General features: G+C 37.5%; 1 protein-coding gene across 16 annotated transcripts in view; it reads left to right on the forward strand.

Annotated features, from left to right (window-relative positions):
- Positions 1–9,525, forward strand: part of BPTF (bromodomain PHD finger transcription factor) — a 153,344-nt gene extending 143,819 nt beyond the window's left edge. For 14 of the 16 annotated variants that reach the window (XM_035720660.2, XM_035720655.2, XM_049114588.1 and 11 more), the window contains 2 exons: positions 2,102–2,288; positions 8,606–9,525. In XM_035720660.2, the coding sequence (XP_035576553.1) occupies positions 2,102–2,288; positions 8,606–8,642 (224 nt within the window). In that variant the 3' untranslated portion in view covers positions 8,643–9,525. Of the gene's footprint in view, positions 1–2,101; positions 2,289–7,806 lie in introns of all 16 variants that reach the window. The other 2 variants (XM_049114587.1, XM_035720657.2) reach the window with 1 other exon arrangement.
- The last annotated feature ends 4,146 nt before the right edge of the window (positions 9,526–13,671 follow it).

A 13,671-nucleotide genomic window follows, 5' to 3' on the forward strand; every position in this document is an offset into this window, starting at 1 on the left:
CCAGAACTTAAGTGCAAAAACGATGTGCTGTGTTAAGTGTTTACTCTTTCCTGTATAGCTCACTGGACCTACTACACACAGCAGATGTGCCCAAGTCTTGCTTGAAGTTTCATCAAGCATGTTGGCTAAAGTTTTTCCCGTTATTTACATAAACTGGAACCATCAAAAATGCATGTGTACTTGTGTCAAGATATATATAACATGGGTGCCTGGGTGGCTCAGTTGGTTTATCATCTGATTCTTGATTTCAGCTCAGGTCATGATCTCAGAGTTGTAAGATGGAGCCCCATGTCAGGCTCCATGCTCAGCATTTCTCTGCTTATTCCTCCTGCTTCTTGCTCCTCCCCCTGCTGGCACTCTCTCACTCTTTTTTCCTTCTCTCAAATAAATAAGTAAATCTTTAATATAAATATATATATATATTATTTAATATCCATGATTCAGTGTTTAATTACACTCACAATGTTATATCTTTTAGTACTTTTTATGGTTTTCATTGCTGTCCTTAAGTTTTAATTTACCCAGAATTTGTTTGGCATTAGTGTGAGGTAGAATTTTTTTCTTCAGATATGTGGGCAATTGCTTCAACCCAATTTATTAATGAACTTTTTCTTCTGCTTATTAGAAAAGACATCTTCAACTTATATAAAATTCTTATACTGAACACAGTTAAGTCTGTTCCTATTTTGAGTATAGTTCTGTTACGGTTTGTGTCATCCTGCACAGTGCCATACTTTTCCATTATCACAGCTTTATAATATTTAATGTCTGATAGATTAAACTCTCTCCTATTATTTCTATTTTTAATTGTTTCTTAGAGGGGCCCCTGGGTGGCTCAGTTGGTGAAGCATCTGCCTTTGGCTCAGGTCATGATCCCAGGGTCCTGGGATCAAGCCCCACGTTGCTCTTCCTGCTTCTCCCTCTTCCTCTGCCTCCTGCTCCCCCTACTTGAGCTCTCTTTCTACCAAATAAATAGATAAAATAAGGAAAAAAATATAAATGCTGCTTAAGATATTCTTGGACTTGAAAGTTATTTTCTCAGGGTGCCTGGGTGGCTCAGTCAGTTAAAGTGGCCAACTCTTGATTCGGCTCAGGTCATGATATCAAGGTCCTGGGATCAAGCCCTGTGTCGAGCTCCACTCTCAGTGGGGCGTCTGCTTGAGGATTCTCTCTCCTTCTGCCTCTCCCCCCACTTGAATACTCTCTCTCTCTCTCTCTCTAAAATAAGTAAATAAATCTTTTTAAAAAATAATTTTCTCAAATTCTAAAATAACCATTGAGATTTTGTTTGGAATTGTGCTATCAGTCTGTCAATCCTACATCACCAGCTTTTTACTCTCCCAGGTTTTTATGTGAAATTGTATATGAATTTTCCTTTAAACGCAGCTTACTCCGAGGACTTACTGTTATTTCAGGTCGATTTAGCTCAGTGTATTCCAAAGCACTTACCTATTTACCACCTGAATTATTGGTCATTTCTGCATACTGCCTGTACTATTAACATACCAATATTTTTATTCGTATCAGCCAATATTGTCCCTTTAAGTAGACACTTTATGTCCTTGCCACCATAAGTTTTAAGTCAGTATTACTTGTGTCCAATATAAGGTAACAATAAAAATTAATAAAGGAAACAAAATGATGTTATTAAAGTCTAATACAGGTATCACAAAACCGCAAAGATTTTTTTGTTCATAATTTTGGATTCTCTCTTCTTCTTTGTACATGTAATATAAATCCATAATTGTTTGCATGTAAAAATGTATTGTACTTAGATGTATATTGATGGTGTTGATGTAGCTTCTTTTATTTCAACCCAGCTGAATAAAGAGCTATTCTCTGTAGTTAACTGAAAATAAAAGTGCCTTCATAACACTAGCCAAGATTTATATTTTAGACTCCTCCAATCAAAACCAGAATTGGAGAAGTGCTCCCATTTTCTTCATGAATTGCTTTATAAATAGTTTCCAGTGGTCAATCAGCTTGGTTTAAGGACTGTTTGAGCAGGAAATATATTTTCTTGTTAATCAGGACTGTGATCAATATTCACATTGGAGCTGCCTTAAAACTTTGAAAATGTTTTACATTTTGTGTTTTTAAGACCTTGCCACCATGGAAGAAAGAGTACAAAGACGATATTATGAAAAGCTGACGGAATTTGTGGCAGATATGACCAAAATTTTTGATAACTGTCGTTACTACAATCCGAGTGACTCGCCTTTTTACCAGTGTGCAGAAGTTCTTGAGTCCTTCTTTGTACAGAAATTGAAAGGATTCAAGGCTAGCAGGTGAGCAAAAATGTGTTCAGTGTTCTAAATTAATCTAGCTCCTCAAACTCTTTATACTGTTTTGTCTAGGGAATCAACCAGTGCTGTTTATGGCCAGTTTGATCCTTGGAATCAAGAATCTTTAAAAAAAAAAAATCAAGACTCTAGCATTATGATATTCCACCAAGGGCAAGAAGACAGACTCAGTAATGAAAAATTGAGTTTGTGGTCTGCTTAAAATTAAAGTTATTTTTTAAAATAAGAAAGCACTTACCAGATGCTTACAGAAGGTAAGATGCTATCTTAAATGCCATGGCCAGGGTGCCTGGCTGGCTCAGTCGACTCTTGATCTCAGGGTCATGAGTTTCAGCCCCACGTTGGGAATAGAGTTTACTTAATCTTAAAAAAAAAAAAAAAAAAAAAAATATATATATATATATATATATATATACACACACACACACACATATATAATACATAAATACATATTTTTATATTATTTATATTTTTTATTTTATAAATATATATTATTATATATACATATTTTTTTCTTTAAAATGTATATATAAGTAATATGAAATATGTATATATGTATATAAAATATATATATATATATTTTTTAAATGTATGTGCCATGGGACACATACAAAAGTAGTAGTAAGACCGAACTCTTGCCTGTTGAGTTTACAAAAGCAAGAAAAAAAATGACTGTTTGATAGGGTAGAGTTAGAGGAAGACCAGGAGGAGAGATTTAAGTACCTTTCCTTAATTTGTTTGCTATATCTTTGAAATCATAAAATGTTTTATTTTTCTGCATATTTTTCCTGTGGGCAGAACTAGGCTTTAAATCCACAGACCTTTCTGTTGAACCTCCAGTAACATAGAAGCATTGAGCAACTTGCCATGATATTCCGATGTAGCACCTTCTGCCTTTGTGTCTGTACTTCAGTCCCCACTTCTCAAGCCCATGACTTTCTTCCTTCCAACAGAAGCCTGTTCTCCTTTCCAACTGCCACCACTTTGTACCTCTGAGATTCACTACTCACCATCCCCCCCATTCACCAACTTGCATGCTTGATCCTCTCTAGATATTCAGATTGGGTTGGTCTTGGCTGGTTCAGGATCTGGGCACCTCTATTATCTAGTGAACTCTGCTTATTAAAACGTAAGAATCAGTGCTCTGTTTATTTTCCTCTGAGGACAGTCCATGGGGTGTTGTCTCTCTCCTTGTCCTGCAACAAGGTAGATCAAGAACTACGTTTTAGAATCACTTTACATAAACTAATGGTGAGGGTCAAGCCCAGGAATCAAAAAGTATAGGCAAGGAAGAAAGGAAACCAGGTGGGTAGGCAAGCTCTAGACCAAGAATGAGAGAGTTTACAGAATCTCTGAAACTGTCCCATTTGTATCATCTCCTTTCTGTTAACCCATTAGCTGTAAAACCTAAAATGAAAAAAGATTTACTCAGTATGATGAAGTTCTTAGTAAAATAATAATAAAGGGATAAAAAGAAATAAACTCAGAATATGAAAAGAATACGGTGAAAGTTAGCTGATGAAATTTTATAGATTCTAGAATATAGAATTCAGATAAAAGAAGATTGGCTGACAGAGCAGGGACACCACTGCCCAGACACCTCCTACAGTGCCCTTTAGAAGAGGTAACAGGTTGCTGAGCAGTAGAACCACTGAGAGCCTCCAACATATAATAGAAGGCGAGAGAGGAGTTAACTGAAGATCTGTATATGGGCTAGTAACCCTTCCTAACCCGAGTACAGACCTGTGCGAAAGCCCATAGAACTGAGAGGTCTGGTCTAGGAGGTTCTTCCCTTAAGAAATGGAATAAACTGTCTATAGAGAACTAGAGTAGACAAAAGAGAATTGGACCCAGAATAAAGACCCCTGGTTTCTAAGAGTTGGTTGCATCCACAGCCCTGTCACCTTTAAGTTGTGGCTCTCCATGGGGATAATTTGCACATACACCCTGCCACGGGCTATTTAGCAATGCCTGGAGACACTTGGCTGTCATACTTTAAGAGGTGTAGCAAGTAGTGCTGGCATCTAAGAGTTAGAGTCAGAGATGCTGCTAAACATCCTCAATGCACAAGACAGCCTCCGCGCCCCCCCCCCCCCCCATCAACAAAGAATTATCCGGCCCCAAAATGTCAATAGTATTGAGATTGAGGAACCCTGATCTAAGGCAACACTGGCCAGTCAGCCCTACACACATACATTGGTCTCTGCGGGGCACCTGTCAAGTCCTTTAACTTAACTCTTCTTAAGTTTGAACAGACAACCAGGGATAGCCAGATGTGTAAGAAAAGCTTGCAGTGTGGGCAGCCCCAGTGGCGCAGCGGTTTAGCGCCACCTGCAGCCCAGGGCGTGATCCTGGAGACCCTGGATCGAGTCCCACATCAGGCTCTCTGCATGGAGCCTGCTTCTCCCTCTGCCTGTGTCTCTGCCTCTCTCTCTGTGTCTCTATGAATAAATAAATAAAATCTTTAAAAAAAAAAAAAAAAGAAAAGAAAAGCTTGCAGTGTAAAAGAGAAAAGTCAAGGTATAGCAGAAGAATAAATTCCAGAGAAAACAAAAGAGAACTTGAAAAAAAGCAAAGCAAGCCTCGGATGTGGGTGGCATCCTACCAGAGGCCACAGGGCTCCCTCTCCTGGCCATCTCTCTCTTTAGGGCCCTGCTTGTGCCAAGTTGATGGGGGTTATTTTTTTTCCCCATAAAGGGCCTGTATGCCTCCCATGCTGCTGAGACCCCAGGGCAAGAAGGGAAAAAAAGGTTTTCCAAAAAACTGCATCTAAATCATGTCTCAAGAGAAATTTTAGAAGATAATTGAATCTAGGGGTGCCTGGCTGGCTCCATTGGTAGAGCGTGCAATTCTTGGTCTTGGGGTTGAGGCCCACATTGAGGGTAGAGTTTACTTAAAAAAAATCTTGAATCTACAAAATGGTGAACTGGAAAAGAATGATCATGATCAGGAAGGGGCGCCTGGGTGGCTCACTCAGGTGGTTAAGCGTCTGCTTTTAGCTCACAAGCCCCACATCAGGCTCCCTGCTGAGCAGAGAGTCTGTTTCTCCTTTCCCCGTCTGCCCACTTGTGCTCACTCTCTCCTAAGTAAATAAAATCTTTCAACAACAACAACAAAACCAGGAAGAGTGGCTAGAAAAAAAAATCTAAACTTACTATAAGCAGTGAAAGTTAAAATCGAGGACTTTCTCAGTGTAAAGGACAAGAAGACAAGTAGATAAAAAAATATGAGAGGAAAAAATGTACTACAGCATATCCAGTATTCACTTAATGGAAATTCCAGAAAGGAAGAATAGAGAAAACTGAGGAGAGGAAATTATCAAAAGACTAATGTGAGAAAATCTCCCTGAGCTGGTGAGAGGCAGAAGACTTGAAATCCAGGGAAAACAAATTCATTCATTCAGCAAATTGAGACCCTGCTGTATGTCTTATATATTGAATCCTTGTGGAGCTTACATTCTTATGGAATAAGGAGATGGAGTGGGGTATGAAATGATGAGGACAGTTTATAAACATAATAAGTCAGCTGGACAAATGGAAAAAAAAAGTCCATTCTGCATATACATCACTGTAAAAACCCCAGATGCCAAGGATAAAAGAAGTTCTTCTCAGAATTTCTAAAGAAATGTGCAACAACTTTTAAAGTAACAAGAATTAGACTGGTATCAGACTTTTCTCTAACAATATGGAATGCTGAAGGGCTTTGGAAGAATGAATCTAAAAGGTTGAGGTGGGATCCTTGGGTGGCTCAGCGGTTAAGTGTCTGCCTTCAGTCCAGGGCATGATCCTGTAGTCCCAGGATCAAGTCCTGCATCGGGCTCCCTACATGGAGCCTGCTTCTCCCTCTGCCTGTGTCTCTGCCTCTCTGTGTCTCTCATGAATAAATCAATAAAATCTTTTTTTTTTTAATTTTTATTTATTTACTTATGATAGTCACAGAGAGAGAGAGGCAGAGACACAGGCAGAGGGAGAAGCAGGCTCCATGCACCAGGAGCCTGATATGGGATTCGATCCCGGGTCTCCAGGATCGCGCCCCGGGCCAAAGGCAGGCGCCAAACCGCTGCGCCACCCAGGGATCCCAAAATCTTTAAATAAAAGTTTGAGGCAAGAATTTCAGCCTAAAATTCTGTGTCCAACCAAACAATCAAATGCAGGAGTAGAAAAATACATCTTCAGTCATGGAAGGACTCATAAAGGGGCTCCTTCCCATGCAGCCTTTCATAGCAAGTTATTTTAAGATGTGCACTAGCAAAATAAAGAAGCAAATAAGAAAACAAAAGATCTTGGGTCCAAGAAACAAGAGGTTCAAGAAAACAGTATGAATTACTGTGACCCAGGATGACAATTGCAAAGCAGGCCAGTGCAGCAAGCAGTCCAAACAGGAGCAGGAGAATGGAACACTCCCAGTAGGAAGGTGTCTGAGGGGAGAAATGATTCTTACATTAGATAATTAGCTTAAGAATGTTAGAAAAAAATAAAAATAAAAATAAAAAAGGATGTTAGTGAGGAAAAAATGAAAGGCAATTCAAGATTCCATCAAAAACATAAAATTGTATAGGAATGCTAAGAATGCCCTCTCAGCAAAGGAGCAGGTGCCACAAGGGGAAAAGATATTTACACAGTCCTCATAATGTAAACAATACATTGATTTTCAACTTTTAGAATCAACCTATAGACAAAGCACAAAAAGATTTAATTTAAAATTAGAAGTAAAACTTAGATTCAAGAAGAGAAGCAGGAAAATGGTTATGTGAGCTTTGTTCTCATTTGCCGTAACAAGATTTAAGCAATATAAAGTTGATAAAACAAGAAATAGTATAAGAAATCTACCTACCCAAGAACTGAAGTTCAAAGTAATTGATCCTAGGGAGCCTGGACTTCAGGTTAGTAAAGTTTTCAGACAGAGGACCACAACTTACTTTAAATCTCTCCCTGTTTTCTGTTTATACCTCAGGCAATTCTTCCTCCAATTAAATTTCTGAAATGGGTTTTTTAAATTGGAAAGGCTTTAGTCTTTGGTGGAAGGCGGGGGGGCTTGAATCCCACCCTGCTACCAGGCTTGCAGGCAGAACCCACAGTGGGGATGAGAGCAGCTGCCCAAGGAGAGGAGAGGAGGCCCAGGGGCAGGGTCTGCACAGTACAGGGGCCGCTGAGGAGAGCCTGTCACCTAGTTAGTTTTTGTAGTTTTTTATTTTTTTTTTAATTTACATAATTTTCATTAAGAAACATGTGAGCAAATTGAAAAGTTTGCTCAATTCTATGATATGAAATAAAATGTGAGGAGATTTTAGGGAAGTTTTGTTGATTTCCAGGTTTAAGGCAGGATGAAACCTTAAGCAGCCATTCATTGAAATTTGATTGATTTATGGGTTTCCAATATTTCCATTGCCATATTTTCCCCATTTTTAATTTATGGTCTCCAGCATTGTTTACACATTATTTTCATTACTGTACTTTGTTATAATTCATCATTTATACCATCCATGTTCTTTCTTTTCTTACAGATTCTGATATCTTTAGTCTGAATTTTTAACTGGAATCAGAACTGGATGTTGGGGTCACTCTTTCTTTTATTGCACCACGTGATTACCTAATTCAAAATTGCCCCCCAAAAGTTCATAGTAGTAATATAATTTTTTTAATGTTGAAAATATATGTATAGTAGTAAACCGTTTATTCTAGCAGCCATGTTGAACAATGTATTTAAGAATTGTAAACTCTTGGAATACTGTATTTATATACACTATTGCAATAGACCATACTTTGACATAGTTCTGGTAACTGTACAGTAATTTGGTTTTACTAACGAAAGTTGTGAATAAAACTGTGAAACTAGAAAGGAGACTTTCTGGACTTTAATAGAAAAATGTGATTTTAATACTGCTATTTCTTTTTTTAATATAATTTTTTCTTCATATTCCCCAAATCAATGTAAGCATGCACACACACATACACACACACGCGTGCGCACACACCTTTACCACAATGGTAATGCTTCTGTAAATGTTTCTATCTGTCCCTCTGGCTAAAAGTGTGTAATCTTTATTAGATGAAAAAAAAATATATATATATATATATTTTAATAATGGCCTTTTCCAGTGAACTATCATGTTTCAGTGTACAGTGAAAATTTCTATTTTAGTTTAAAATTTTCTTACTTGCTCTCATATATTTGCTTGCCAAGGGTGAATGAAAGAACATGGCTGCTTCCCCCAGACAGACCGACCTTGGCATCCGCATAAAGCATCATTGTTTTCAAAAATGAAGGGTGCTTAATTGTTCCCTTTTTTCTGTATTCTGTAGGTCTCATAACAACAAACTGCAGTCTACAGCTTCTTAAAGTTCAGCGTGTTAACCTAACATAAAACACGGCAAGAATCTGGTTGTCTGAACTATTTTAAATTAAGGAGCCAGATGTTTTTAGTCAGGTTATCCTGACAAGACTTGACCTAAACTTCGTTTTTATTGGTCATAACAGTCCAATTATATTCTTGGCCAATTTTGTCCAACGGACAAGGGAAAAGCAAAGTCAACGACACCATTATCTTGTCAAGATCAAATGGTTTTACTATTGTGGCAGAAGCGGGAAAACTTTGTTTATTGAAAAAAAAAAGAAAAAAGAAAGCAAGAAAAAAAGATAATATGGGGTCAAGTGTAACTCCATGGAAATGCCACGTCTGCTCTTCAGTGAAGAAGCTGGTTTAGAGTCTCACAGAAAACTTTTGACTGTATTTATTTATTGTTGCAAAAAAGACGCTTTTTTATTGCTGCCCTCATTTGTCAGCTAATTATTTTTTCTTATAAAATCCAGCCCCGGTTACACGTAATCCATTCTGTATCTTATCATGATTCCTGTAGGTAAAAGTACAAGACGACCTCTAGATGTCTTTTCTTTCTATGAAAGGAGCTGCTATGTACACATGTGCACACACACACATACACACACACAACTGGGAATCAACAATGAGTTTATTGTTCATGGTAGATAAAAATTAAGCTTGCATAAAGGTTGGGCTAAGTGGTCCCGGACTACAGACTCTGTTGCCTTGAATATAACAGTACAATTTGTCATTTACTCTGCACCAGGCTAAACTGAGTAAAAATCTATTTGAAGGTATCTTGTTTGTAAACATTTGTCAGATTCTAATTTTTTTCTTTTTGTATTAAAATTCAACTATGGATGTATATGAAACAAAATAAATGGAGATCATTTTTCTCCCACAGATGGTGTCTTTGAATGTGCGCTAATGATATCTGTAAGCCTCTGAGGGGACAGGGGAGGGCTGTAAGGTAAAGAAAAGGCTGAAGAATCTAACCATACCTGGGTTTCACCTGGGTTTCTCCAGGACAGTAAGGGCCCTTCACTTTACAATTCCCAGCCCACTGTCATCACATCAGAGAAGACTCTTCAGGGGTGCTAATCCTGTTGCATCAATTGATCGTACTAATAAAAACAGTAATGTGGCAAAATACACATTGCCTTCATCTGTCCATTATACCAGGCAAATTATCAGTTACAGACAGCTACTTATATTTCATGAAGGGCATTTTTTAAGTTACTTCATCCATTTTGTATTTTTTTGTTGGTTGGTTAAATTATTTGGGTTTTTTTTTCCCCCCACATGAGAAAAAATGGCGTGAGCAGTAGGAGAAAAATGGAAACAACAGAGGCAGGTGTATTTTGCATGTTTTTCCTTTAGGTGTTCTAACCTTACACATTGTATGACTGCATTGTAATAATAGCTTCTGTAAGATCTGCCATAGTTGGTTTATGCAGCTTTGCAAAAGTTTTACTAGATTTTGCACTAATTCATATTAGCTTTGTCCTACCAATTTCTGGAGTTTGTCAAATCATGGTTTTTTTTTAAAGTTTCCTTCTGTTTAGTATCACCCTGCTATGCAAAACCTTCCCCAGACCTTAGTTTCTTGAAAGAAAGATGTTGCTCCAATTCCCAGTTCTTCCTTATCACAGACTCAGGTGTGCAGGTTATTCTGGGTTAATTTTATCTCATGAAGCCCATTACTTTTTGTACATAAAATGTCACTTATAAACCTCTGCTTACAAACTTAAAGAGACTAACTGCTCAATATGAGAACATGAAGACAAAGTTTTTGCTTAAAATACTAACATGGAAGTAGTCAAATGCAGGTTATTTTGTCCTTTTACTTTTAAAAAATGTTACCTATTGTATGCACTGTGCTGATGCAAGAATCCTACATTTTAATGAATTTAAAATCATTCTGCATCTCGTCACATCACAGTATTTCTGTACTATTTATTCATATATATAGAGAGAGATATAGATATATATGGGCTTAATCATTTACAACTTGTTGCGGCAAGAACTTTCCTACCTGTAGGCAATAGATTGCTATGTTTTTAAAAGATTGTGGCAAATTCTAAACAGCAATTCTTTTTGTACGTAATAGGACATTTCATCCTAGAAAAATAAAGTAATGTTTTTGACATTGGATCTGGTGCAGTTTCTAATGAAACAGTGTTTTGGTTGGTTAATATATTTTCTGTAGCCGTTGGCATTGCCGAATTGTACCAAAAAGGTAAATTTTATGGGAATCCTCAGACTAGGAAAATATTAATTTCATATGTATATTTAATAGTATAAAGCCTTTTGCAATTTCTAACACCAAATAGACATTTTATAGTTTTATCAACTACAGAGATTTAATCTTTCAGAAGTAATTTTTGAAAAACATACATTCTTATAACACATAATGAGTTTCAAAGCTGCTTTTCTAGGAGTATTCTTTGACAACCTCCTGCTATTCACTAAGATATACATATTGACAGCAATTTTCCTTTGAATAATCCAAGTAGTAGAATGCACATTTGTGATATGCAGTTAGGATTTTTCTACCCAGACTTTGGGCTTGTAAATACATGTAATTTGCATCAGTAGATTTCCTTGACTAAAAGTATTATCGGTGCTTGTTATGTTCCATCTGCCAAGTTCACAATCCTTGAAAACTTTTCATAATAACTATTTTCATAATACTGGGAAGGCTTTTTTCTCCCAGTCTCCAGAGTCTGGAGGATTTGTATTTTAGTTAATGTCCCGCAATAGGTTAAAAAAAAAAAATTGTGAACTTTCAGAGATCTTTTCTAAAGTAAAACAACTGTCTTTATATTTCAAATGGCCTGGAGTGTTATTTAGAGACCCTGACATTTGCTGTTTCTAATCTACCTTCCCAGAATCTGTAAATTGAGGTTCTTTCCCTATTTGTATTCATCTGTATTTTTTTTTTTTTTTTGATATTAAAGAGTCAGCCTGGTGGTGACCTTTTAAACGTGCACAGTCGGGCTGAGCTAGATAGAGCTCCAGGGTTATTGCAGCTCCCGCTCTGCAAGGTGATTGAGGCTGTTCCCTGGAAGCCTCCAGTTTCTCGTCCTGAAAGAGAGAATGGTGCTATCTCATGGGCAGAGCGTCTCGTGTTTGAGGGGAAAGAGCCAGCTGAGAGGTATTTTTAATCACCTGAAATATCCTGGGGGTACTCCTGGGTACTTCAAGCTACTGAAAAAGACATTTCTTATAAGATCACACCCCATTTGATCCAATTTGGACCAAATTCAACTAAAGAAAAGCTTTAAATGAAAAGTTCTGAACCTGAAATTAGGTCACAGTTGCTGGGTCCGGTTTGAGGTGTTTGCATATATGTGTGTTTGATCAACCTTAAAAATGATTGAAGGGAAATATAAACAAACAGTGCCAAGGGATAAAGTTAGTACCAAATAAAGGTATATATATTTTTATGGACCTAAAAGCAAGACAGGTACTCTTATTTTCTTGAGTTCTAACAGCTTAATTCAAAGGAGGGGTGCTACTTGAGTTCTGGAAGGCAATGGAGTATTTTACAGATGAGGGGCTATTACATGTGCACAGATTAGTCTTTGGAGCACAAATCCACAGGCTAAGAAAAAAATCTATCAGTAGGAGAAAAGGATTAGGAACTACAATGAATTTGCTACTTAAAAATTTCCATAAAATACAGATTGCATCCAAGGTACTGGCTGAATATTGAAAATGAGATTCTTAACCTTTTCTGCCTAACCTGGGAATATCAGTTTGCCCCCTACTCCCTATGCACATGTGCCCCTCACCCACCACTCTTCTACCTCATTGGAGCCTCGCCTCTCACCGCAATCTGATTCTTGAACGATGGCCATAACTCTGATGGGGCAGTTTCTAAAAAGCTGGCCTGCCGGTGTGTACACGCTGTTTGACCTCCAGCTATCACACAGATCACACAATTTTGTACTTCCAAAACTCAGAAGCAGTATTGTCAGGTTGGTCTAAACAAACCATAACCCTCGGGCTTTGAGTAAAAGTGATTTTGCCCCCTCCTTTTTCAACCAAAGCTATTTATATAACTCTTAATGTTTTAACTTGCAACCATCCAACCAATAATTTGTCTATTTGGCCATTTTGCAGTTTTCCTCACCGTGTTATTCAAGATCACCACTTAGTCTTTTCACATTTAAAGATTTGGCTTTGGTTTTTGTGACTGGTGCTACGTATGTCTTAGTTCATGTTTATCCTAAAGAAAGCTAAGCCAGAAGCTCTTCAATCTCTGCTTATCTCCTGCCAGATAGTTCACATTATAATTAATGCAGTCGATTCATTGCTGAGAAACAATTGTAGCATGACTTTTATTAAGTGTGGGCAACACTCATTTTTGGAAAATTCTCTAAAACTCCCTCAGTAATCCTTTACCACAGAATAATCAGAATCTCTCAAATGTTAAAAAAAAAAAAAAACTGTCAAATTTTTTTTTTTAATGTTTTTGCCCCATTTGGGACAAATAAGGTGACAGTATCTCCCATCACACTTGGATGTTCTGTCTTAGGCTACTGCTTCCTTGTGGATGCTCTATGGTCCTGTCCTAAACATCCCTTAGGTATACAGTACTTCTGTGTGGCCATTAAAGACTAATGTTCTAAAGAACACATCTTGAGCTCCCTGAGCACATCTCTGAGACCAGAATAGGCTGGGTTTTTTTCTTCTTTGGTGCAGTTCCTGTTTATCTTTCCATAGGCAGTGATTTCCAATCATGGATTATCCGTGTCTCTATTCACGTGTTTCAGCTTAACTGATCTACAGCTTAAGTCTTCTGGGAAAAAAAAAAAAAGAAAAAACCTGTTAATGTCTTTGGGGACTCAAGTATAAAATCAATATTAAATTCAGCTAGTGATTAAACCTTTTCCAAACCAACTGGAAAATGTTTAAAATTCCCATACTTGTTAGCTGTCATTGCATATTGGTTCCAGAGTTTTTGGAGTATGTTTGAGGAAGGCTTTTTTCCCAAACCTTTAGAGCTCAGTGAGGCTAAAAAAACCAGGTGCATCCAAGATC

The sequence above is a fragment of the Canis lupus genome, chromosome 9 (assembly GCF_003254725.2).
Source record: "Canis lupus dingo isolate Sandy chromosome 9, ASM325472v2, whole genome shotgun sequence".
Lineage (NCBI taxonomy): Eukaryota > Metazoa > Chordata > Mammalia > Carnivora > Canidae > Canis > Canis lupus.